At 47.6% G+C, this 26,303-nt stretch overlaps 1 protein-coding gene across 1 annotated transcript; it reads left to right on the top strand.

Moving 5' to 3' along the window:
* The first annotated feature begins 5 nt into the window (after positions 1 to 5).
* Positions 6 to 14,472, top strand: QTRT2 (queuine tRNA-ribosyltransferase accessory subunit 2). Its single transcript, XM_084264984.1, has 8 exons — positions 6 to 215; positions 1,189 to 1,244; positions 4,383 to 4,459; positions 6,885 to 7,094; positions 8,029 to 8,228; positions 10,825 to 10,976; positions 12,515 to 12,632; positions 13,444 to 14,472. The coding sequence occupies exons 1-8, from the start codon at positions 19 to 21 to the stop codon at positions 13,703 to 13,705; spliced, it is 1,272 nt and encodes a 423-aa protein (XP_084121110.1). The 5' UTR covers positions 6 to 18; the 3' UTR covers positions 13,706 to 14,472.
* The last annotated feature ends 11,831 nt before the right edge of the window (positions 14,473 to 26,303 follow it).

Raw genomic sequence — 26,303 nt, 5'->3', positions numbered from 1 at the left:
GCGGTGGCGGGGCCGGCGATGAAGGTGAAACTGTGCGGGGCGGGCGGCGGGCGGCTGGGGACGCTGCTGGGCCTGGGCAGGAGCGGGGCCGCCGCCCTGGCGCTGCCGGGCTGCCTGCTCTACACGCGGACCGGCTCGGCGCCGCACCTCACCCGCGACACGCTGCAGGAGGTCGGCGGCGTCCCCGCCGTGGCCCAGCTCACCCTGCCCACCGTGTGAGTACCGCGGCGCTGCCGGGGGCGGGCGGGCCTCTCGCTTCCCCGAGCAGGGGGGCCAAGCGGGCAGCCTCTCTGGCGCTTCCCCAACGGGAGGCGCGGCGCCGTAGCGGGAAGCGGGTAAAGGGACGGGGCCTGGGCTCCTGCGTATCTCCCCAGCGCGTTTTGGCCGAGCCCCCGAGGCGGTTTCGCCGTCCTCTTCCCAGCTTCCCCCATCTTTAGGAGCAGCCGGCTTTTGATCTTAGTAATGTCTATAAACATCTCAAGTGTGGGAGACAGGCAGAGATGGCCAGCCCCTTTTCAGTGGTCTGTGGAGACAGGACAAGGGACAGTGGCCTCAAGTTGTAGCACAGGAAGTTCCACACCAACATGCAGAAGAACTTTTCCACAGTGAGGGTGACAGAGCCCTGGGACAGGCTGCCCAGGGGGGTTGTGGAGTCTCCTTCTCCAGAGATACTCAAGACCCATCTGGACGCCGACCTGTGCGACCTGTCCTAGGGAACCTGCTTTGGCAGGGGGGTTGGACTCAGTGATCTCTGGAGGTCCTTTCCAACCCCTACAGTTCTGTGAAGCTAGTTCGGCAAGCGGCAAGTGAAAGGAAGGATTGACATCATTAAGCTTGTCAGGAGCCCTCTCCCTAGCTCGATGCCCCTTAGTGATGCTACCCACAGCATGACCACGCTCTGTAGCAAATCCGTGCTCGCTGCTCAGTGTAGGTGAAAGCTCTGTCCTTCGCCACAGAACTATGAGTGTCCAGGTTTGTAAGCTGTGATTCTTGATCTCCGTGTTTCTGGTGGCTAGTTCCCTTGGTCCCAGCCTTACAGCCCAGCAGCTGGGATGGCAGCTGTCAGTACCTAAATGGATCTAACTCCAGACAACACCTAAGTATGGAAACAGAAGCCTTAGTTATGAAACCACTGATGTTTCTTGGCAGTCGTTTGCTTAGCTAATGTGTTTCTGTATCTGGATGCAGGGCAGAACTTCATGACGTCCTGGAAGAATATAAAGAAGGAGCTGCAAAATTTATAGGTAATGTGTGTGTGTTTGCTTGTATGTCTGGAGAAATAATGCAAGTAGATCCCCAGGGTACATTTTTAGGCAGTACAGTAGGCAGAAAGATGTAGGCATAGGCTTTCCCTGTTTTGGGATTTTTCTCACTCTAAGTGGAACTAAGGAAGACTTGAAATAGTGTGTTGTCACTGGTATGGTTAGAAACAGGTTAGAAAAGTATGTAGTTTTGCTTGGTTTCTCTCTTCTGTACCCAGACTTCTCCTTGGGGGCTTCAGCACTGACTGGGATTGGCTTAGCCCAAAAGTTGAGACTAGATCTGAAAGAGGTTTTTCTTTAGCCCAGAGTCCCTGCTGCAAACAAACCTTGCCAGGTGTAATTTCTGACTTCTTTTGACACAAAAAATTAGAAATTCTCATGAAAATGGACTTTCCCATACAGCTGTTCAAATACCTAGCATGAGCTAGCTTTCTTGATTCTCATAAAATAGCTGGTTTTATCTAAAGATTTCAAACAGGAAGTCTTTATCCAGTGTGAAGAATAAAGAGGCAAAGCGTCCCACATCAAACCAGTCCCAGTTGGTGGACGCTTCTCAGAACAGGAATAGCCTGCAGGCAGATGGTAGCAGAAGGACCTATGTTGGATTTGTGAGAGCTTTGAAGAACTGGAGAAGAAAGTGGAGAAGCTCTTTTTTTTTTGGTACCCTGTCAGTTTAGCAATTGGTCTGTACTTGCCCCCTGTATTCTCTTTCCATTTTTTCCATCTTGAAAGAGTCAGATTTGGAAATAAAACTCAACTTCACTTATGGATAGTCAAATGCCAAACAGTCAGTGTTGCTGTAGCCCTCACCTGTTACACTGAGCCTTTGTGTTCTTCATCAGTCTTTGTACTCTATTCTCGGAGTAGTTCCTGAGTGAAATCTTAACACCTTGGTGATAAGAATGAGTAAAGCAGCAGTTCCTACATTTGTGTCTGTCCTGGGTTTTTCTTCTAACTGTTGTAATAGAGGAGTAAGGGCCTGGCTGCATGCAGTGCAGCCACGATTGCTGCTGCCAGGCTCCTGTGGCAAAGGAACCTGAAGGCACACTGAATGCAGGGTTAGCATCTTGTGTGAGTGTCTGTACCACAGCCTGTGTTTATATTTGGGAAGGTAGCTCAGGGAACTGGAGGGTGATCAGCCAAGTCAACAAGCTTCTCTGGGATGCTTTGTTTGTGTATCTCGGGGTAAAGCCTGTCAAAGTGATAGCATGTTGTCATTGTCTGTCATTTCCAGACACATCTTTGTGTATGGAATCTAGCTGACTTTGCAAGGAAAAAAACTTGAGTTGCTGATGCTTGTATCAGAGTTGAGGTATTTTTTGTGAATTCTTTGTATGTGCCAGTTGCCCATACTTTATGAGTGTATAAAATTGTCCTGGTTGTGGCCAGGCCAGAGTCAACCTCCCTGAGCAGCCAGCCCAGGTGAGCTGAGTCAGCCCAGGCTGTTTCCTCACCACCTGGCATCACTCCCCCATAAAAGGGGCTGGCTGGGGAGGGGCACGCCTGGTGTCCCAGGTAGTTCAAGTGCGGCTGTGGCTTTGGGTGCATCCTTGCATGGTGTAGCACTCTGTAATGGTCAGGTTGGTAAGGTACTCTGTTATCACCTGGTGTGAGTGTAATTGGTTGTTACTGTTCCCCTTTCATGGTGCTTTTGTCAGCAAACTGTCCTTACCCCAACTCATGGAGGCTCTGTCTGCTTCTCCTTCTGTAGTAAGTGTGCAGCATGTGGTGCCAACCACTGTTTGGAGCTAAACCACCAGAAAAATAGTGTAAAATTGTTATTTTTAAAAATGTTTGAGTGGTTTTGTTCTTCATACAGAGACCAAGGAACCAAGGTGCTTGGGTTTTGTTGTTGTGTTTTGTTTTTTTTTTAAATACACCAAAATTTTGAAAAATGTATTTCATTACATAAGCACAGTTGTAGCTTGGATTTCCAAAGGAAGTTTGCACCCAACTTTCAGGAAACTTTGACTGCTTTGGGGCAACTTATTCCTTCAAGATAGATTGATAGTCTCTTTATCATCTGAAACCTCTTGGAGGCTTTGCCAATGTCAGTGACTATCTGGAGAGATGACTGCATGTCATTGGGATATACTGCCTGAACTTTGTCACTGAGACATACTGTCTTCGCTTTCCAGCACTTGAAAGCTCCGGTCTGCAAGAACGATATATTTCTCGCAATACATTGTCATTCCTTAAAAGTTCGAGGCTTGAGGTTGTTGCTGGGTTTAGATTGTGTCAGATGTCTCCTGTGGATCAGTTAAATGGTTGGGTCAGCTGTTGAGCCTGGCAAGTTTTAGTAGCAGGAGTTTTAATCAAGAAGAGACATAGATCTCGAAGGAGCTCTGTGGGCTGCAGAACCAAGGGGTGGTATTTGATGGTTTGTCCTGATGCTGTACCCTCCTCCCTGCAGCTAGGAAAGCTGGGGGAAAAGTCTGCTTGCTTTGGTGCTGAGAGATAAAATGAATGACGTTTCCTTTGTCAGAATAGACAGACTTGTAGTGGGGAGAATACCCTGTTCCCTTTTCATAGAATGGTCTGGGTTGGAAGGGCCACCAAGGATCACAGAGTTTCAACCCCCCTGCCACAGGCAGGGCCACCAACCTCCAGGCCTGGATCTACACAAGGCTGCCCAGGGCCCCATCCAGCCTGGCCTTGAACACCTCCAGGGACGGTGCATCCAACACCTCTCTGGGCAGCCTGTTCCAGCCCCTCACCACTCTCTCTGTAAAAAACGTCCCCCTAATATCTAAACCTTCCCTCCTTTAGTTTTAATCCATTCCCCCTTGTCCTGTCATTATCTACCCTTTTAAAACGTTGAACCTCCTCCTGTTTGTATGTTCCCTTCAGGTACTGGAAGGCTGCAATGAGGTCCCCCTGCAGCCTTCTCTTCTCCAGGCTGAGCAAGTCCAGCTCCCTCAGCCTCTCTTCGTAGGGGAGGTGCTTCAGCCCTCTAATCATCTTCGTGGCCCTCCTCTGAACCTTCTCCAACAAGTTCTACATCTTTCTTGTATTGGGGGCCTCAGATCTGCAAAATTCTTTTGCAAATTTACAGTCCCCATCCCGGCATTAGCTTTGTTTTGGTTCACGAAACTCCCGTGTCTGTTGCTCTGTTCCCAGGTATGCCTGACATGGTGCTGTACTGCTCCCTCCACGACCCAGTCGCTCCCTGCCCGTCTGGCTACAACACCAACAAGGTACAGTAACTGAAAAGACTTGAAAGGTTCCACTTAGAGTTCACAGAAGAAAGCTGCCAGTCCTCCCCTCATCTGTGTGGGTGTGCTTAGACAGCCACAAGACTTTTTTGATGCTTTATAGAAAAATGAAATCTTTGTGCAAAGAGGAGTGTCATTTACATGTGCTCGTGCCTCCAGCTAAATAAAGGTGGTCCTTTTCTTTCTTGGCAGTGCATTCCCTGAGCACCTAAGAGGCAATTCAGGTGTAAGAGAGCGCCCTGGACTCCCTTGCTATTGTGGCTAATAGGCTAGGAAAAGAAAATATGTGTGTTTCAGTTTATATACCATACAAGCTTGTGGTGATGCTACTGAGAGGCAAGAACTCTGAAGCCCTCTCTGTGTGTTTATAGTCTGCTCCAGGCCCACAAAAGGGAAGGAGAGGTGGGTGGCTCAACAATCCAGGAGCACGTAGTGCTGTGGGTGTTGGCCTGTTCCATCCCACAGGCATGCACATTCCCTGTGCAGTCCACATGCTGCCTGCCACAGCTCGGCCTGGAGGGACCACTCCTGGCATCTGTTTGGATGTGGTCAGTCCCAGGAGCTGTTTGGGTACGGTCACATTAAGTGAAAGGTCACTCAATGACAGAGGATAACTACTGCCACCCAGCCATCACTGTCTTCTCTGCTGCTGGGAACCAGGAGGAGTCTTGTCTCTGCAGGCAAGGAATTCTCTGAAGCATGTCTCATGGATGTGTAGATAAGAAGTTATAGCAGCAATCTGAGCCTTGGTGTTGTAGGTTTGATCAGCTTTTTATTTTTTGAGCTGGTGAAGATTTTAGTCACCTTGTTACAAGGCTGTGTGCACCTGGGCCTGTGCTGACAAATACAAAAGCTTTTTGAAAGCAGTGGAACAGAATGCTCTGGATTCAGTGCCAGAAAGCCTGGCACAGGCTGGATTTAAATAATCATGGAGTAATGCTCAGTTCTCTAAGCTGCATGGCTATTTTATTTATTAAAGCAGCTTTTTTCACTCTGGAGAGCAGAATGAAGATAACTAGACTTGATTACACTCTGTGCCCTTTGGCTCAAACAGTTCTGACTTTCCTCCACCTGCCTTCACCAGCTGTTTCTTGATGCTCTCACATGAGAGGCAGCAGGTCAGCATGCTGCTGCAGAGCAAAATGCAGATGTTCCATTCCAGTCTTTTGCAGGTACTAATTTGGGACCTCCCTCCTTTGGAGTTTTGGGGGGTTTGGTGGGTTTTTTTTAGAAAAAGGGAAATCTACAAAATTGTTACTACTTTAGAGGCTTCTGCCTTTTTTTTTTTTTTTTTTTTTTGTGAATTAGCATGCATGAGAACTGCACTGCTTAATCTGGCTGGCTGGCATAGGCTAGGGGAATGTGCTTAAACTCTCAAGCCCCCAAAACCCCCCATAATGCCCTAAGCTATTTCTGATAGCTGAAAGCTGTTCCTCATTTAAAAAAGCTCTAATGGAGTCACAGATGAAAAGAACTAAGTTCTGAAGGGCTCAAAACCTACTTGAATACCTCTTTAAAATTTGGGAGCAGCAGTGTCACAAGTCTAACAGTGATACAATAAAAGCAGCTGCCAGGCTGCACTGGCATGTTAATTACAGATTCATCAGAACAGGATGCAATGTGGTAGGGTGCCTAGCTGCCCTGGCTGCAGTGGCATTTTGTGAATCTGAATGTTTAGTGAATTGAATGGTGACATCTGCTAGCCCAGAGGTGTTCAGCTAACATAACCTCTCTGTGCAGGTGCTTTAGCCTTGCTTTAAAATCTTTTGAGGGTAGCATGGAGTAACAACAGAAGGTGGGAGCCCATGTGCGTGCACTGAATGGAAAGTGTGTGAAGAGGGTGAGAAGACTGTGTGTGAAATCCTGAGTACCTGACATTTCCTAGGTTGACTGTTTTAAAACTGTGTTTCTTTTGCTCCTCTTCTTCCCAGTGTGTCTTTGTGGTTTATATGTACATGTACATTCACGTGGGTGGTATGAATTCACATTCGGAAGAGGAAACAGCTTCTTGGCTTTCCACTGTGCAGGGAAAACTAGTGAGCTGTATTTCTTACTGCAGCCTTTGCTTCTTTTCAGGAGATGACAACATAAGTTTGGTGGGAATTAAATCTTTCCCCAGTGCTGCCACTAATTTGTGTGATGGAAGGACAGCTGCTCTATTTCAGAGACTTCCTAATGTGTGGAGAAGTCTGTGTTGAGTGTCATGTTTTTGCCAAAGAGTACCCCAGAAATCCCAATTCAGTCACTTACCTATCTCCTTTCACTCACTGTGTCAAGTGATTATCTGCACTTGGAAAATTATCTGTGAAGTTTCTGGGTGTTTTACCTGACCAATTCTTTCTCTCCTTTGACCCTTAAGATCTGTTAAACTTTGCAACCAACATTCATTCCTGTTCTTCCTTGACAGGCAGTGTCCCTGTGGGGAACCTCGGGGCGCATGGAATTGACAGCTTCCAAGTTCATGGACATACAGCGGGCCATCCAGCCTGACTGGTTCCAGTGCATGTCTGATGGAGACACCATTTCTGGGGAAGTTAGTAGAAAAAGGGCCAAGAAGTCTGTGGACAGATCACTTTCCTTCCTGGATGCATGCCTTCAGCTGCTAGAAGAATCACCGGTAAGGTCCCAAAGGTGTTGGGGCAGTAGCACTGCAGTTGATTTTTGGTCTGTGCTGTGTCCTGGACCAGCCCAGTGAGGGAATTAGTAGGAAATCAGGTCATACAAATGTACTGGAGAATTCCCAGGTCACAGCCCTGGACGGGGTATAACCAGTAGTGCAGTGGGTTTCCCTTCTGCCACTTCTTTTAATAACTCTTCTTCTGTTCCAGAATATCAGTCTCTGCTAGCTGAGGACAAACACTTTATATTTTTTTTTTCTGCTTCTGGACTGTAGTGCATTTCTTCTGCTTGTCTTCATGATGTGTACATGGGAAAAGTAGGATCTTCTCACATTCAGATTGAGACAACCTGTCTTACTGCTCTGAAGTCTCCTCAGTTCTAAGTGAGGGATGACTTACTAGAATTTGCCAGCACTATTCTTTATTTTGTCTAGCAGGTTTGAAGCTTCTCTCACCTTTGGTGAAAGGGGACCTATTATCTGAGCCTGTGCTACAAAGGAAAACACATGGCAGAAGCTGACAGTGGTATCCCCAAAAGTCAAATTGTTGTAAGATCTGGTGTCTGACAGCCAGGACAGTGGCACCTGCTTTGTATTCTGCACTGGCACACGTAGTGCTCAGGGGCCGTCTGTAAAAAGCCATGTGCAAAGATAATCTGTGCTGACTGCCTTCTGTAGGCAGGTGGGAAGAAATTATCAGTGAGTTAGTGCCAAGGTAAGGAGCAGAACCTTGTCTCTCCTGATCTCATCTCTGCATTACACTTGGACTTCAGTGTTGTCTGGGGGCTTGTCTTACGTGGGATGAAACACTGGCTCTGGCAAGTTCCTGGGAATGCAGGGCTTAAGTAGCAGGCATCTGGAGTCTGGGCTGTGGGATGGCTTGTGTGTCTTTGGCAGTGCATACTCTAACTCTCATAGCTTTTTCCTGGGCCAGGAACTCCAAGGAAGTGTAATGTTTGGGGCAATTGAAGGTGGAGATATCTTGGAAGAGAGGCTCAGATCAGCCAGGGAGACTGCCAAGCGACCTGTGGGTGGCTTTCTGCTAGATGGCTTCCAGGGAAGTGCCATGGCCAAGGAGACCAAGTTGAAATTGATAGCTTCTGTCACAGCAGAGCTGCCAGAGGATAAACCAAGGTAAGTTGTGTAGGCAACATCCCAAGGAGTCCATCTGTCCTATTATGAGCAGTGTCTGCAGGCTGCTGTGCAATATCTCTGTAGGAAGCAATGTACTGCACAGCTATGTGTGTGTGCCAGGCTGCATACATTCTACCGCTGTCAGGCTGTGGTCTTCAACCCTTGTTTTAATTTTTAGCTGCAACTTGCACCAAGCTGTGCTCACACTCTGGGTTTGAGTATTCCCTGTGTTTGGAGAATAATCAAGATTGGAATTCAAGTCATCTTTATGTTTTTTAGGAAGAATTACTGGTAGGATATGCCTAGGCTGCCTGAGGCCATGGTTTAGTTAAAGTTTAGCTCAAATAAGAATATTATTATAAACCTATTTTACAGGGATCTCTTCTCAGAAAAAAACTGGCCTGCTTCCAGTTCTCTCCAGTCTGAACCAGAGGAGAGCAGGAGAGGGTGCTGGCAGAACCAGCCAGTGCTTATGTGGTCTTGCAGCAGACAGCTCTGACCTAATAGTACCCGAGGCACTGAACTTGTGAACTACCAGAGCTGGGACAGCCTGGCCCCAGCCTGTTGCCGTCTCTGCTTGGACTGGCATAGCGTGGAGATTGTTGTGTGTTCTCAGTTTGGCTAAGCCTACCTGATCCATGCCGGAGACTGGACAGGAATGGCAGCTTTCTTAGCTCTTAAAAATGACTAATGGTAACTGAAGACTTCCAGAAAATGTATGCTAATATTTGCTGGTGGCTCAGAGCCAGAGGGGTTCCTTAGCACTGGTTGAGCTTGGCCTTTGCATGGGTTGCTCTTACAAGCTGCCAGCTGCACCAGAAGTAGTGTGGGTGCTTTTTTCATCGTTTCCTGATGAGAGTGACTTGGGCCCCATTGTCTTTCTGTAGCTGTGCTGCCCTCTGCTAGCTGAGTATTGGTCTGACCTAATGGTGTTCAGAAAGAAATTAAATGCAAAATCATGTGCCTGGTGTTGTAGCTTGTTCATGCTTAGCGGTGCCTGGGGTTTGAATTTTCCTGACAATTAGAAGTCTTGCTGTGTTGTTGCTCTCCTGTCTGGTTGAGCTACTTAAAGATCCCCTGGGAGCATTAGAGTCCAATCTGCTCAGCTAACCTTAGTGGCTACCAGTGCATCTGCCTCATCTATCAAATAGTTTGCTTGTCTGGTTAAGACAAGTGTTTCTGACCTCACTGTGGAAGAAAGCTGGTTAGCCTGAGGGGGTCTTGTAAGTACCTCAAGTGAATTTCAGACAGTCCTGCTTTCCTGAATCACCCTTGCCATTCTGGCTGGAGGAGTTGTTTTGCAGCTGTTTCCTACCCCAATATGAAAGCCTGTAGAGCACAAACATTTTCTGTGCTGCACCCAAGAAGTGACTGCTTTTAGGGTGATGGGGAAATGATCTTCTTATGATTGTACTCTTTAGAGTCCTTTTGTGTACCTAATGATGCATGGTAGAATTTATTTTCCATGTCAGTAGCACCAGGACCCTTGCAGGAGCAAACATGCCTACCTGTGCAACGATAAGCTTTGGCAAGTGCTTTGATCATTTATGCAGAGCTACTCTCTTAGCTCCTGAGTGCCGCTCTCTCCCTGCCACGAGAGCCTGGAACATAGGCACTCGTGCTGTAAACTTCTCCCGTCCTTATTCTGTGCTCATCAATTTAATTGCAGTACTTAGAAAAGTGACTAAAAATGGCACCTTGTGACTTCGTTTATCAGCCTCTGTGTGTTTTCCTAATTATCTGTTTAGATCATTGCCCTACATGAGCGTCTACTGCTGTCAGCCCAGCCATGCACCTGCAGGAGAGCGGGCGCTGCTCCATTCTCTTCTGCTTCACCCACCCTCAGGGAAGCTGCCAGCTAAATTTGGCTAACAGCACGATCTCTATTACCATTGATGGCAATCCAGCTGGGCTCTTCCTGACTCTTTATGCTGTGTCCCAGGAGATGTTACGGGCTAGGTTTTTGGGTAAATCATTTGAGCAGGTATAGAGGGGGGCAGAACAAAGCCAAGGAACTCTTCTCTTTCCAGTGATACTTCTCATTAGTGCATTCTCCTCCAGGCAGTTCTCCAAACGCAGTATGATGTGTCTGGCACCTGAAAGACTTGTGTCTTTGACTGCTGTCTCTGCTGCTCTTGATCAAGTCTTTTTTCAGATTGCCTCCTTAAACAGTTACCAAGCAAAGGGGTTCCATGTGTCTGGAAACTGGTAGTTCCTCGGAGCACAAACATGCCTGTAAGGAAGATATCTGTTCTACAGGGTAGATGTTACTGAATTTCAAATCTAAGGGCACTTATGTGCGCGTGAAGGAAACCAAATCACTTCAGACACAATGAACAGAAATGAGGCTTTTCTGCAGCAAATGAGGGATTACTGCTGTCTTCCAAGTGGCAGATAAAGAAAAGCCTGCTGGATAGGGTGGAGGCGGGGGAGGGAAGCACACAGGTTTCTGAGGGATGCCTGTCGTACTCCCTTGCCTTCTGGTTAGCAGTTGCAGGGATATGCTGCATGCGCTGCATGTGTCTTTTCCTTCAATTACCCGCATGTGTCTACTCGGAATGTTCTAGATTTGTTGTCTTGTCTGTGTGTCTTACAGAATCATCCATGGTGTAGGCAAACCGGATGAGGTGCTTGAGTGCATTGAAAGGGGAGTGGACATTTTTGAGAGCTTTTTCCCCTTCCAAGTGACAGAGCGAGGCTGTGCCTTGGTTTTCAGTTATGACTGCAATCTAGATCCTGAAGCAGCAGGTAGGCTTCTTGATGGTCACTGTAACTTTTACTTTATCACCCAGTATTGTGGCAAGGGTAATTAATGTTTTGGAGGTATCTGTATTTGAGGGTTTTGTTCCTGAAAGAAGTGCAGTAACCACTGGAGGAAATGGGATTCCACTGTCAAGTGTTGCTTTTGAAGGTGGAGTGTTTTGGTGTGAAACATGTTGAGGTGAACTTGAGGCCTCATCCTAGGATCTGAATGTTTGATTAGCCAAAATATGCTCAAGTATTTCTTAAATACTGAATGGAGGGGGTTTTGTTCATCACCACTGGCAAATTTTCTGTTACCATTAGCTGGGAAGGCTGGACCTATTGAGTGGAGATCTAAGATACTTGATCTCTAGAATTAGCTAAATATGTGTCTGTTTTAATAATGTATTTTTCAAGTCCCTTCTTTCTGGCTGGCAGAAGTTAAGGATCCCATTTCTTTGGGCAGTTTTCTTCCTTGTCCTTTCATTAATCAGATCATATCAACACTAAAAGATGTTCATAACTCATTAGCTCATTATGCTGTGAGATGGGAGCATGTGTATCGCCCATTAAAGCATCTATCAAAGGTATTTCAAGCAGCCACTTTGTTTTGGCCTATTAAATGTTTTTAATACAGAAAAACATTTTTCCTTCTGGGTAGAGCCTAGCGACTTCTCATGCCTGGATAATTCAAAACCAGCTGAATAGAACAGAACATCTTGTTTCTTTGTGATTGGTGCTGGTTTTTTGTGGCTTTTTTTTTTTTAACCCTTCTCTTTGTTGTTCTTTACCTTGTCTCACCTTATTCTGAAATCATAAGATTCTGGGTAAGGACAATCTTCTTTGCTGTGTGTCTGTTTAACACTCAGTAGGCATGGATTGTGCAAACAGTAATATTGATGTTTCTAGACACATCTCTCATCAAACTTAAAAGTGCAAACCTACAAAATGATGGGGTGACTTTCTAATTATTTTTATGGTAGACTGCTGAAAATGCAGATGTGGAACCTACATCTTCTGCATTCATGCTATCAGCTTTTGATTCCTGTTTGTTTTTTTTTTTTAAAAAAAAAAGCATCTAAGTCTCTGAGCCTGATGACAACATGGAAAGTAGACTCATAGAATGCAGATGAGTTGCCTGTCTACTCAAGCAAAATCTCAATGAAATCAATTTGTTCAGGTGAATCCATTCTATTCAGCAGGCAGCTTGGACTGGAAATACTTTTGACATTTTTTATTAAGAATTCAGGTCAGAAGAGCAGCAAAAGGTTATACTGTTGTTTCAGCTCTAACTCTTCATTAGGGTTTAGTAAATCAGTTTTCACTTGTCCCTTGGTGTTTTAATTGTCTAAAATTGTGCTTGTGTTAAGTAACCTATGACAGTTAAAGAAAAATATTTGCTTACTATAGGAAAGAGATGGAAACTTGTGGCAGGAGTTTTCATCTGGCAAGGGAGTAGCAGAAATAGCTCCTGTAATGTTGCTACTGTTCTTCTGCCCTTGCTGTCTGTTCATAAAGGGCTGTTGCTTTTTTATTTAAAACAGTTTTTAACCAAAATGGGACCCAGGACCTGGAGAAGAATGGTGCTGAAGGCAACCAGGATGAAATCTGCAAAGTTGACCCAGAAATTACACCCTTTGAGATATTTCTGAAGGACAAAAGGTATGTGAGTTTGTGAGGGTACCTGCAGCTGTATTACTAAATACGATGCTTTTGTCCTCTGTTTGATTGGATGTGGCCAGTAGCTGGATGGGAGACTTCATGGAACATGAAGGTGCTGATGATGGTACTTCTGGACATTGAATAGAGGGTGTTGGATAAGCGTTCCAGGTTGTTACCAGGCAGTAGCATGTGGCTGAAAGTGCTGTCTTTTGCCTGACTTAAAGCCAGGGATTTTCTGATCATTTATTCAGCAGACATACTGTTGTCAGAACCATTCTTTGAAAGACAGTAGGTTCACAAAGGTTGTCTGGGGATCATTTTGATGTTCATCATCTAACTTGGGCCATCTCGAGATGCTATATTTGATTTAAGCTATGGAGAGCCTCCACTTTCTGACTGGGTTTGGGTACTACAGAGCAATTCTGCAGTATCTGGATACTTGGAAAAAAAGAAAAACAAACCAAACCCCCAAAACTTGGGCCAATGTTACCACCAGTCCTCCTCCTTTAGCACAGCTACAGGTAGGCTGTCTGAGCAGAGAACTGTGCTGCTTTCCTCAGTCCTCTCTGCTTTGTGAGAATGGTGCCTCTCGCAGTAGAGGGGAACACTGTTTTGTGGACAGTGGAATCAGTAAATCCACGTGCTGGTGATGCTGGTCTTAGATGTCAACACATCTTACAGCAGCTGGATTCAGTCCCTCAGGATCTCGAGCCTCAGGTCCCTGCAAAAGGCCACCTAGTAACTGGGTACTCTTTGTTGCTTGAATGGGTCTTCTTACCTTTGATGTAATCCAAGGTTGGTTCGTCCTTAGGTACCAAGATGATTTTGGTCCTTTGCTGGAAGGATGCACCTGCTACTGTTGTCAGAGGCACACTCGCGCCTACGTCCATCACCTCCTCGTGACCAACGAGCTGTTGGCTGGTGTCCTGCTCATGATGCACAACTTCCAGCACTACTTCAGTTTCTTCAGTGCCGTACGGGACGCCTTAAGAGACCATAAACTGGACCAGCTGAAAAGTGTTATCTTCAGGCAGGCGCTTCAAGGCCCAGCGAGTGGGAAGCCAGGCCAGTGAGGTCAGAGAAGGCTCCAGGCTGCATCCTTACCTGGTGGGACTGTGTAGGGTCAGCTGACTGCCAGCAGGGTCACCTGGACCTGTTAGCAGTAAAATGCCTCCCTTCTCGGGCGGAATTGAAAGAGACATCTGAAGAAGATCTCACTTCCTGGCAGGGAAGGAAGATCTTATTCAAATGTCCCTTTTGGTTAATTAGCTTGGTGTATTCTTGGGGTATGGAAGAGCCTGGAGAACTCGCAGGACCTGTACGGATAGCTTTGTTATCAGGTACTGTTGGTTTTCTGTGTGGAAGGACAGAGTTATTGAACTTGTGATGGAAGAAGCAGCAGGGTATATACTTCAAATTAATCCAGCTGCCTGGAGGCTCAGCAGCTGTTTGGGACTTTCATTCCATATCCAAAGGATATTACAGGTCATTTTTTTTCCCAGAAAGTCCTTGTGGGGTGATTGTCCCATCATGCAGCTTCTTGATGAGAGAGCCCTCCTCAGTCTTAACACACTGTTCCTTTTGGCCATGGCCAGTGTCTGTGTCCCTGAGAAGAATTGGTGAAAGTGCTGCTGTGCTCAGTGGCACAGGGCACTGGATAGCTCCTCCTCTTTCATGCCACCGGCAGTGCAGCATGTTCTCTGGGACAGGAGGCGGCCCTTGAAAACCCCTGCCCCTGTGACATGGGAGCCAGAATGAAGAATCATGGAATTACAAGGTTGGAAAAGACCTTTAAGATCGAGTCCAACTGTTACTGTCCTATGCTAAACCATATCCCTAAGCACCTGATCTACCCTTGTTTTAAACACATCCAGGGATGGTGACTCAACCACCTCCCTGGGCAGCCTGTTCCAGGCCCTGACAACTCTTCCAGTGAAGAACTTTTTGCTAATGTGTAATCTGACCCTGCCCTGGCACAGCTTTGTGCCATTTCCCCTTGTCCTATCTTCTGTCACCTGGCTGAAGAGACCATCACCCACCTCTCTACAACATCCTTTCGGGTAGTTGTAGGTGGTGATAAGGTCTCCCCTCAGCTTCCTCTTCTCCAGGCTAAACATCCCCAGCTCCCCCAGCCGCTCCTCATATGATTTGCCCCTTCACCAGCCTGGTTGCCCTTCTCTGGACTCGCTCAAGGACCTCAGTGTCCTTACGGTGAGGAGCCCAGAACTGGACACAGCACTCGAGGTGCCGAGTACAGGGGCACAATCACCTCCCTGGACCTGCTGGCCACACTATTTTTGATACAAGCCAGGATGCCATTGGCCTCCTTAGCCAGCTGGGCACACTGCTGGCTCACATTCACCAGCTCCTTCTCTGCCTGACAGCTCTCCAGCCAGTCTCCCCCCAGCCTGTAGCACTGCATGGGGTTATGTCCCATGTGCAGCGCTCTACACTTGGCGTTATTAAACCTTATCCCATTGGTCTCAGCCCATCGGTCCAGTCTGTTGGACTTAAGAGAAAGTGTTGAATCCATGCCCTGCTATAGAGGGCTCTTTGACTCTGTGCCCTTTCCACCTGTATGGAGTAAGGGTTCAGTCCCTCACTAGTGTGTGAATGGTAATGAATGTACCAATCTTTCCATCTGTCCAGCACTGCTCAAATAAGCGACACAGATGTCAGTGTGAGGTGGAGCTGGGGAAGAGGTGTAGGAAAAGGCATTTAGAAAAGGTTCTTGTGGCTCTCTGTTTTAAAATATGACTTAGTTATGTCACATTCCTCTTACTTGGGTGTTTTTAATGCCCCTTACTTGGGAATCCTGGATTTACTCATTTTATGTTACAAATCAACAATAAACCCCAACTTTATTATTAATTACTCTGGCTCCTCATTGTGTGACAGAAGTGGTGTGCCAGAGAGCTTGAGTAGAGTGCTCAAGAAGATGTCTCCTGGAAACTTGGTCTAGCAGCCTGATGGAGGATAGTGACTCATCTAGGAGTCACAGAGCAGGGGTCTAAATTTGCTTCAAAAGAGTGTCATAGTACATCTGGAAATGTTAAAAGATACCTGCCTGTCCCTCTCTCGAAGAACTCTACTACCTGGATTAAGTTTAAAAAGGATAGTACAGTGAAAGTAGCTGGCCTTAATGAAGGATTAATCTGCAGTTTGCTGCTCTTTGCTGTTTTTTATATGTTTTAAGATTTTAAATATCTCACATCAGAATGACTTTACTGTGGAGTATGAGAAGTTTTTAACTTGCCTGGCAGCATTGCCTGTGTGTGTTGTAGTTTAACCTGGCAAGCAGCTGAGACAATCACACAGCCATTCTCTCGCTTCCCCCCTGCCCTGCAGAGGAAGGGGCTGAAGAATTGGGTAAAAAAACCCAAAGAAGACCACCACAAACCCAACTTAGAAAGGTAAAATTTGTGGATTGCGATACAAGACAGTTTATTAGGACAAGAAAAGTAGACAATTACTTCAATATATGAAGTAGGTGATGCACAACACAATTGCTTGCTGCCTGTAGCCCACTGATGCTCAGCTTGTTCCCAAGCTGTGGTCCTAACCCCTGACCAACACCACCCCCACCCACCCCCCTAATTATACACTGGGCATGATGTCACATGGTATGGAATATCCCTTTGACCAGTCTGGCTCAGCTATCCTGGCTGTGTCCCTTCCCAGCTACTTGTGCATCCCCAGCATCCTTGCTGGCAGGGCAGTGTGAGAAGCTGGAAAGTCCTTGACTTGGTGCAAACATTGCCCAGCAACAACCAAACATCAGTGTGTTACCCACATCATTCTCACTCTGAATCCAAAGCACAGTGCTGTACCTGCTGCTAGGAAGAATGTTAGCTCTATCCCAGCTGGAACCAAGACAGCATCTCTGTCTCCTTTGTGAGCTCCACAATGATGTCAGAGTCTCTGTACCATTCCAGCCTTATCGTGTTGCACTAACTACATTTCAGTTCCACAGGATCCTAAATTAACAGTGTGGAGACTGTTTTACTGTTGTCTTTAAACTTCAGCCACAGAAGCTACATAAACACAGGGCTGTTTTCCTCACTCCAAAGAAGGTTAATGTCGGTGCAGCACTGGGAAACTAGGAGTTGGTGTCCTGGATAGACAGCATGAAGTACAATTCCTTGCCCTGTCTTAAAGAGCAGGGAATTCTCATGAAACAAAGAACGGTTCATGTTTCCTTCAAGAGGAACACAGGATACAGTGGCAGCGCTGGGGCTTTGTGGTGCTTCTCTCTGCAGTGTTTCTACAATGCTGTGAGTGTCAGTGCAGCACCTCATGGGAGGGGACAGTGACTCCTGTAAAACTTGTCATCAACTGATGCTGTCGTACCCACCGAACTCGCAATCCCAAAATGCGCCACTCAGGCCGGAACTCGGGCACCAAGACGCTTGCGGTCCCAGAGGTGTGTCAGGGATGCTCAGTGGAGACATGGAGGAGAAGGGATGCTCCCTATGGAATCCTGCATCCCTTTAGGTTGGGAGTGTTGCTGCTGGTTTTGGCAGTGCCCGTTTGTACCCCTTGGGAGCTGGCTGCGATCCGTCTCCCCATCCTGTGCCGCCTCTGTGAGTCAGTAGGTTTTATTCATTTGAATTTGTCTCCCAACCTGGATGTCCTGAGAAGCTGCACGTAGCTGTGCTGGGGCCTTAGTGACCTGCTAAGCAAAGTGCCCATAACACACCATTCCCAATATTCCTTCTGCCCTTCCTCCTGCCCTTCCAGCCTTCCCATGCCGCTGTGTTCCTGGCTGGTCTCCAGCCACACTGATGGGGCTTTGCTGTTCTGCTTAGTGTGTCTGCACACACGTGTGCCAGAGCCACACAGAGCAAACACGTCTGAAAAGTGCTCAGAAGTTGAACAGCTGCATCTCCTGATAATCTATCCAACACAGTAGTGAACTGCACTAACCCTGAAACAACCTGTCTGTGTGGTATTTGCACAAGTTTTGCAGTCTGTCCATCAGTCTGCCTGGTTCACAGTGTAAAAATTAAGCAACGCTTTTCAGGCTTACTTAGAAAGTTTTTCATTTTATCTCCCAGCAGAGACCTAATTTCTTTCAGGAGCAGAATTCTTATCCTATTAGGGGGAAGAAAACTACATGGAGGAAATGAAACTTTTAGTGGAGAAGTGAAAACTGAAGTGAGTAAGGAGTGGGAAAACTTCTGTGCTAAATTAACTTCACTTAGCACACAAGACTGCAAAAACATCCTTGACTGCCATCCATTCCCAAATGGCAGAAGTGCAGAACAGAATACAAAAGAGGTGGTGTGTTACCAAAACATTAGACCCTTGAACATCTTTCCCTTAGCAACTTTTAGTGGTAACCATCCCCTTGATCAAGAAAAATCTGCCATGCTCTGCTGTTTCTGATGAGAATAACTGGCAGGGCCACATGTTAATGCTAAGTCCTGCTGCCTTTCTGGCCACTTCATCAGTATTCTGCTCAGTAACTGCCTCCTTTCAGAGCTATTTTAATATTGCAGGCTTTTCAGCAGTTTCAAAGGTATGCCTTAAAATGTGTTAGGGAAAAAAAAAACACACCCTCGTTTATCACAAAAATGTTTTCTCCTTTCCTTCAGGTACGTAATTTCTTCCCTCAGACAGCCCCCCCCCCCCGCCCTCCCCCCTGCCCCATCCATCCTCTAAATGACAAGCACACAGTGTCCAGGAGAGGTTGCATCAAGCCTTGTCTGGCAGTGTCTGGGGCGGCCTGTCTGTGCCTCCGCAGAACTGCAGGTGCTGCCCGAGACTGGAAGCGTTCCAGCACGGCGCTGGATTTATTGCTACATCTCTTGGGTCCAGAGGGCTTCCAGATCATGGGGATTTTATGCACAGAAAAATCAGTTCCAGGTATGTTTCAGAGGTGCTTTTAGGCATTGGGTAGCTATTTTTTTTTTTCTTCTGCCTGAGCCCTGCTGATTTTTGATTCATAACCTGAGTTGGCAGGAAAAGGGCCCAAATAAAATGTTTGAAACTTCTTGTCAGTAATTTCAGCGAGGTTCCCTCTGGGATCCAGAAGGCACACACAGATCAGACCATGGTGCAGGCCAGTTCAATGCTCTTATTCGTAGCACTGGGGTGACCCACATCATTCACTAGGGACCACGTCTCTCTTCAGTAATGCAGCGCTCGCTTCTTCAGGCTATTGGGGATATTCAAGCACGTGTTGCTATCCTGCCTCAAGCACGTTCTGTAGGCCTGATGGGACTTTTCAAGCAAAAGGAGAATGAAGCTAAATCCCTTTGAGAAGTTGGATCTAGACTGGCAATTTAAGGGATTAACATCTTCCTGCAGCAAAGTGCTCTTGTTTCCCGGTTGATGCTGCCAGTGCGAATGGCACCTGTCAGAGTGCAGAGTCTCCTTCCTGGTGGTGTATTGGCTGGGAAAGGCAATACCTTCCCTGCCTCACAGTGAGGTGGTGATGGACTGCCTGGTTACTTCTACACCTGTCGTTTAAATTAGACTGGTGAGGTGAAGGTGCAACACAGTGGGACACTGTCATGCTTCTGATGTACCTTCTCCAGCTCCTGGCTTTGCTCACTCCCCATCATTTCAGAAACTTTAGAGAAAGGCTGCTCTGTTTGGCAGCTCTGTGTATGCCTGGATGTCTCACAGACCTCTTTGGAAAGCAGATTGGGTTGAGAAGGGGTTATCTGGTTAACCAGGGTTACTTCAAACTTCAGCCTGAAAATGTAAGAAGCTAAGTATCTGGGGCAGGGCCCTATGTAAAGAAATGGTAACTAGAGGCATCTTGATCTGCCAGACAGCTCAGGATTAGCCAGCTTCCTGTTTTCCCTATTGCCTTGCTTCTGGGCAAAGCACCATCTGGTCAAGGGGATGGCCAGTGTGCTGGGAAAGGCAGTGGCTATGGTTCATGCTTGCAGCTCTAACAGGACAAGGTCTATCTCACTCACCCGTACTTGCAGAGCAGGCTGATTTGTGGTTGGTGGTCAAGAAAAGATCTGAAAACTACGTCCTGTAGGTGTAATTGCCCAGCATAGATTTCCAGAAAAGAAGAGCAGGTTCAAGGTCCTTGGTCCTGGACCCATCCCAGTGCTGTGTGCGTGATACCCTCTGCTCTTGAGCTGACTGCCTTTCTGAGGACATGTATTGCAAAGCACGGCAGGAAGGTGGCTTTGTAGTGATGCTTTGTGCTCCTTGCTCCCCCTTCCACGGGAGAATGGCTGGTTTGCTTTTTGATGAGGTAATTGGGAGGCACTGAAGTGATATAGCCAACGTCTTGCAGGAAGTCAGCAGAGGCTACAAATCTGTCCTGAGCTTTTTATACTGCCCTCCCCAGACTGGAGCGGAACCATCTACAATGTAATGTCAAATTTAATGCCACTATGTGCTGAAAAACAGCTGAGGAAACCAACCCTTAGGAAAGCCAGATGCTTTCCTCAGACGAAGCTTTGTGAACTGGGATGGGAGAGAACAGAGACTGGCAGGCAGCCGAAGCCTTCAGAGAGATGCAGCATCTTCAAGGAAGGGAGCAGGAGATGGAGCATCTGGGAGGAAGGAGCACAGGCAAACAGGATGATTAGGATTTGGCAAGGCCAGCAAAGAAAAGAGTGGGAGCTGTGCAGTATGTCCATGCACAGCGTTGCCAACACTGAGCTGCAGAAGACACCGGCTTGTGCCTTTTTACATCCCCTGTTTCACGCATGTCTTGAGGAGGAAGAAGCATCTGGTTGTTGTTCAGGAAGTTAGCAATGGTTGCTACCCTCCTGCTCACAAAGCAGAAAGCTACAGAGGACCACCTGAGGGAGAACCTGCTGGATTCACCCCAATAACTGGCTCCCCTGCTCCCAAAAGTCTGGGCCATGGCAAATGTTCAAGGGAGTCTTACGGCATTAATGATCCACCCGTCTCCCTCTTATCACCGCCTACAACTACCTGAAAGGAGGTTGTAGAGAGGTAGGAGATGGTCTCTTTGGCCAGGTGACAGGAAACAGGACAATGTCATGAAGCTGTGCCAGGGTAGGGTCAGATCAGATGTTAGGAAAAAGTTCTTCACTGAAAGAGTTGTCGGGGCCTGGAACAGGCTGCCCAGGGAGGTGGGTGAGTCACCATCCCTGGATGTGTTTAAAAAAAGGGTAGATGAGGAACTTAGGGATATGGTTTAGCTTAGGACAGGAACAGTTGGACTTGATGATCTTAAAGGTCTTTTCCAACCTTGTGATTCTGTGATTCCAAGACAGAAATGGTGTGGCATGTGCCTCAGCTGAGGCATAGCAAGGTGAGCAGTCTATCTGCACCACAGCCCCTCTGGCATGGCATAGGATGGCAGAAAGAAGTGTGAAGTCCCATAGCAAGTGTGCCTCTGCCCAGGGAAATGTACCTTTATTTGTGTTGCTTGATTCACCATGCTCACAGCTGTGGGGTAAAACTGATTAGAACTGACAAGAGTCCCCAGAGCAGGGAACCAGGAAGGTCTTCCCCACATGGCCAAGCATAGAGCAGCTTGGTGCTTATTTCGCTGAGATGCTTAAATCATTATACTGAAATGAATTTTTAATTATGTTCGTTTTCTTCTTTGGCTCTAGGGGTTTTCTTTGACTCATATTTCCCGAGGCATTCAGGGATGAGACGAGACCAGGGTCTGGCTTCACTGATGTGTAGCCAGAGTCATGAAGAGGGCTCAGGATAATTACTTTTCCTGGGCCTGGGAGAAAGAGCATCCATGTTGCAGAAAGGTGTCATTGGCACTGGAGCTGATGGGCTTCTGTTCTGGCACTTGAGTTGGTATGAAACCAAGGAAGGGTGGCATGAGTGGTGCCAGGAAAGCAGAACTAGAAAAGTCACTGCTCTATCTTGATGTGGTATCAACTGTTTGGAGAGTAACAGCACAGCCAGAACAGCGGCATTTGGGATTGAAACGCGGGATTAATCTGGGGTAAATCTACCTTCCATTCAACATCATCCAGCAAGGTGTATGTAGCAGCTGATGCTGACTTTGAAGAAGTGCTGTTTCAAATCCCTCACACCTTGAATTGCCTGCAGCCTTGTGAGCTTTCCTCTGTTCCTAAGGCAGCATGTCAGGTGGTAAGATACCACCAGGAGATAACAACTATGTTAATGCATCATTACCATTAGATGAAGAAAAGCTTACTTCAGTGGTTCACACAAAGGCTAATTCAGATTTGGGGTACTCACACTGGTCTGAGAAAGATTGGATGAGTCCATTCTCTTCGCTGGATGAGACACCTCACAGACAGGAGCAGTTGAGGCTGAAGGCTGCCAGAGCCTGTCATCACTTTGTGAGCATCACACACTTGGCTGAAACTAATCACATTGGTACCAGCCTCCTCTGGGTGTCCACAATTCCTATCTGTAGTTTTGTAAACATCACCGTATCAGCAGCCTGCAGCCTGTTGATCCTTCCTCAAAATTCTGGCATTGATTAGATGTTCTTCAGAAACCATCCCATCAGTAAGAGTGAGATAGGGCTTTGCTTTGCAATGGGCTTAAGCCAAGCTCCATCTCGTGTAAGGCTGCCCCTCCCAGAGGAGCTGCTAGCCTAAGGAGGTGGACAGAGGACCAGCCTGGGGCAGCAGGACCCCAGGTCACTCCGATCCCCCTCAAAGAGGCTGCAATACTCCAGAGTCCAAGTGTACTCCCCCACGATGCGGGAGCTGCTCATGCTTTGCCCCACAAGCTGGGTCCAGCTGAGCTCCGATGAGTAGCTGGCCTGCCCATCCTCTGAGGAGTCTAGAGAGGACTACCTGGGGAAGAGAGGTTTTCTGCTAGACTTTGCTTTGCCCTTGCTGTAGTAAATGTGTTATTTTCATGTCTGGCTGCAGCTGGGATTTTTAAGACACCGCATCCAATAGCTGCTGCAAGGTGCACTGGAGCACCTTAGCTGAGCAGTGCCACTGGCAGAGCAGTGGGCTGTCCTGGCAGGCAAAAGCCACCTCCTCCATCATTTCCTTGCCTTCCCAGCAGGCAGCTTTCCCTCATGGAAGATTGTTTTCCCTTCTGCCCCATGGCCCTTTGTGCTCTCCTGCTTAAAGACTCCTGTGTGACCTGTTGCTGTCGTGCCTGCTGCTGCCTCTGATGGGAGAGAGCATTTTGTGGTTTCTTCTCTGTTTACATTTCACAATGTAAAACTCAACATAAGAACTGCTGATTTTAGCTCTGGATGGCTTCAGTTTGGTACCTGGTATTATTTAGGGGTTTTATAACTTGGGTGACCTGTGTTTTTTGCTGCTGGACCTGAAGTTTAAATTGCGGCCTTATGAAAACACAGACAAGAGCGACAGAGCATGTGTGGGGCTCCGATCCGTGATGGACATCTCTAGTTGCACCTGCACCCAAGTAAGCCACAGAATTAGTTGACAATAACCACTGTATAGCAGCCTCAGTGGAAATGTAGGTGGTCTGTGAAAGGGTGGCAGTGAGCCATGGAGATGCTCTCTCTTTGTTTCCGCCTGACACGCTTGTAAGAACTGAGTGACTGAGAGCAGCAGCTCAGGGTGGGTTGTCTTGTCTTGCCTGGTTTTCAGGTATCTACCTTAAATACCCTTTAAGATCATAGCTACCACACAGGACCCTAAGGAGAGATTGCAGATTGAGAGACACCATGGAGAGCAGGTTGCTGCCTGCCCAGCTGTCCTTTCCAGCCCAGAGTCAGGCTCTTACCACTTATTCTGAAAAAACTTTTATTCTGAATCACAGGTTCACAATCCATTTTATTTATGCTTTTTATGCTCTAAAAAAAGGTGTCTCTGAGCCACAGCTATCATCAGGGTCCCCCACGTCCCTCCAAGGAAGGGCACTGGGAGGTGCACACATGCCCCTGGGTTGCGATGTTTAGGAGTCCCCAAAGAGTAGCACCACAGGTAGGATTAGCAAATTTGATGCATATAACAGGTGGCACACCTACCATTGACGTACCCCCAAGTACCTGGGACCCCCAGGTATGTGTGGAGGAGATCAGAGTCTCTGTGGTTTTATCTGAGCTGGCATACAGTGGTATGAGAGAGCTGTGTGTGCCTGCTAACCTGAGCGAGCATAACTCATGGCAAGCAAGCCACAGGGATACACGGGCCCAGCAGCTCATTCGCCTCGTCTCCTGCAGCTCAGTCAGAGCCTAGGGCTCTGTGAGCTGGGACACACGTCTGCCTGTGCCTGGAGAAGCAGCAGAGGCAGGGGATCATCGGTGTTTTTCAGTCCATTTCTCAGGCGTGCTGTAATTGCGTCTAGACAGGCTGTACTTGGATGGCTGCCTCCTACCTCGCGGGGGGGATGGCTGCTGTTCCCTGTGGGGTTTTGCCAGCTCTCCTTCGTCTCTGAAGGGTCTTCACCCTCCTCAGCTACCACAGAGATGCTTCCTGCTATTCTGTCTGCTGGGTGGTTTACAAATGGCATCAGCATAGGCGGCCTTAGGCGTCCCATTCGTGCTGCCCGATGGGGAAGAGTGAAGGGGAGCACAGGCCGCAGGACCCCTTGCTGTGCCTGCATGGCTGCCCAGCCAGGCTGTCAGAACGGGTCTCTTGACACCAGGAATTAGTTACAGCCTGCGTCGGTCTCCCAGCTCCCTCTTTCTCTCTGCAGTAGAGGAGTTTTCTGCATTCTCCAAAGGCTCTTCTAATGTGAATATCAGCATGTTAATGAAACCCTGTATAATACCCGTGGTTCTTCAACAGAGCGCAGCGTCATGGCTCACCTCTCCTCTTCAGCGAGTCAAGGAGCCAGGGGAAAAAAAAACCAGCAAAGATGAAAGCATTTTAAAAAGCAAAGGTTAGGAGGAGGCTTTTCAGTTAAAACATGAGGGAGTGTGGATTATTCTACTGCAAATAATTAAGGTGGGGGGAGATGGGGGGGACATGTGAAACACAGGCCCTGAGGGGCTTCTCAGTTGTCCCTCTGGCTTTCTGGGGAGGGAGATGGCTGACCTCTATCCTGAATTGCCTTGGGGATCCCTGCTTGAAGAACAGGTTCAAATTCAAGTAAGATCAGACAGAAAGTGACGCCTGAGAAATCCCAGGCCAGGTCTTTTCCCTGTTCCCACCTTTCTGGCAACTGTGTATATAAACTGGTCTCTGGTGATCTGTGTAATGAAGCATCTTAATGAGAATTACTTGAGCAGCAGTCTATCTACAGGTTGATTGACCTGACTGATACCCCCAAATACGTGCTGTGCTGAGTACTTTGCATGCTGTCCAGCACCTTTGAGCAGGTGGACTAACACTACTGTGTGTCTGCCTGGCATGGATGGGAAACTAATTGACCATCTTTTCAGAATTCATCTGCTGGAAGTGCTTACAGCAGCCCTTGATTTCTTTCCCAGTTGCACATAAAAATGCAAGTGATAGTAAAGACCTCTTGTGGGTGTCCAGGTGGATCATCATTGTGTACAGGGGAAGAGTTAGGAGGGTTACAGGTGAGAAAAGGCCCTATGGAAGGGCTACACCCACCACGACCAGTACCCAAACTTCCCATTACATCTGTGTTTTATTGGATTAATGCAGTTACAATGCCGTACAGAGGGCACCTCCCCAGGCAAACAACACATGTTCTCCACAAGCATCTTCCCCCAAAGCCCAGGCAAACAAGACAAAGCTAGAGCTCTGCTACGTGCTCCAGAAACGAAAGGCAATGGGTTTGGCTTTATCTTAGGAAAGAGAGGAGCTGTGGCATGGGCACAGGCAGAGGCAGCACACACAGTTATTCCCAAAGCTGTCAAACGAGCATGGTGAACAGCACGGCTAAGCCTTGTCTTGGGAGTGAGAGCTAGAGCCTCCGATCTGGTACAGCGAGGGGGAAAACGAGAAGCTGTGCCTGGTCAGGTTTGTCTATACAAGGAGAAAAGCATCAGAATGCCCTGACATGAGACCAACTTACATGGTTTGGCAGGGTTTGCCTGGTGTTTTCCTCCAGGAATTACTGGAGATGACTTTGTGAAATACTGCTAGGGAAGGAGACCATGGAAGGGCCGCATGTGGCCTGGAAGGCTGGGATGTATGGACACCCTGCGCGCTCACAGGCCTGTCAGTGAGGGAAGCCAGGGACTGACCCATCCTGGGTCTGACCCAGAGGCACACGTCCTTTCTTACTGGGAGGGGTGTTACTGAAACAGCTCTTCCCCCAGGTGTGGGCTGTAACAGGAGTTATCACAGCGGGCAGATGGGATGAATCCTTAATCTAGCAGTGCTCCTGATGAGGAGAGGAGCAGAAACAGAGACCACACAGAAATTTTGAGACAGGGTGCGTGCAACCTGCCCCAGCCGAAAAAAAACAGGCTTAAATCTATTGCAGGCACGACTGGACCTATCCTTGGCCTCGTTCTTTATGTAATGGCCCTGGTGTGGTGTGACCACACTGGGGGTGGGGTAATTAAGTAGCAGTCATTTTATTGTTCCCTGGGTTAGGAAGAGAGGGGATGTAATGTTGCACTTCTCGTGTGATCTGACCGACCAGGGGGCTGGTAGCCACCTCTCTGCCTTGCAAGGAGCAAGAAAATACAAGCTGGCAGCATGGTGGAAGGTTTCATTTGCAGCTGGGGAAATTTTCTTAAGCACTGAGATTGGTCCAGTTTATGTGCAAGCCTTTTGATGGAGGCAACAAGGATGTTGTCATTTCTCCATCCGTTTCTAAGAGTGCTCACCAAATTTTTGCTGTTGGCCCCTGATTGAAGGGATCAGAATTCTT

Source organism: Gallinula chloropus, assembly GCF_964237585.1.
Source record: "Gallinula chloropus genome assembly, chromosome: 1".
Taxonomy (NCBI): Eukaryota; Metazoa; Chordata; class Aves; order Gruiformes; family Rallidae; genus Gallinula; species Gallinula chloropus.
Note: the sequence above shows the minus strand (reverse complement) of the source record. Positions and strands in the feature narration are given on the sequence as shown.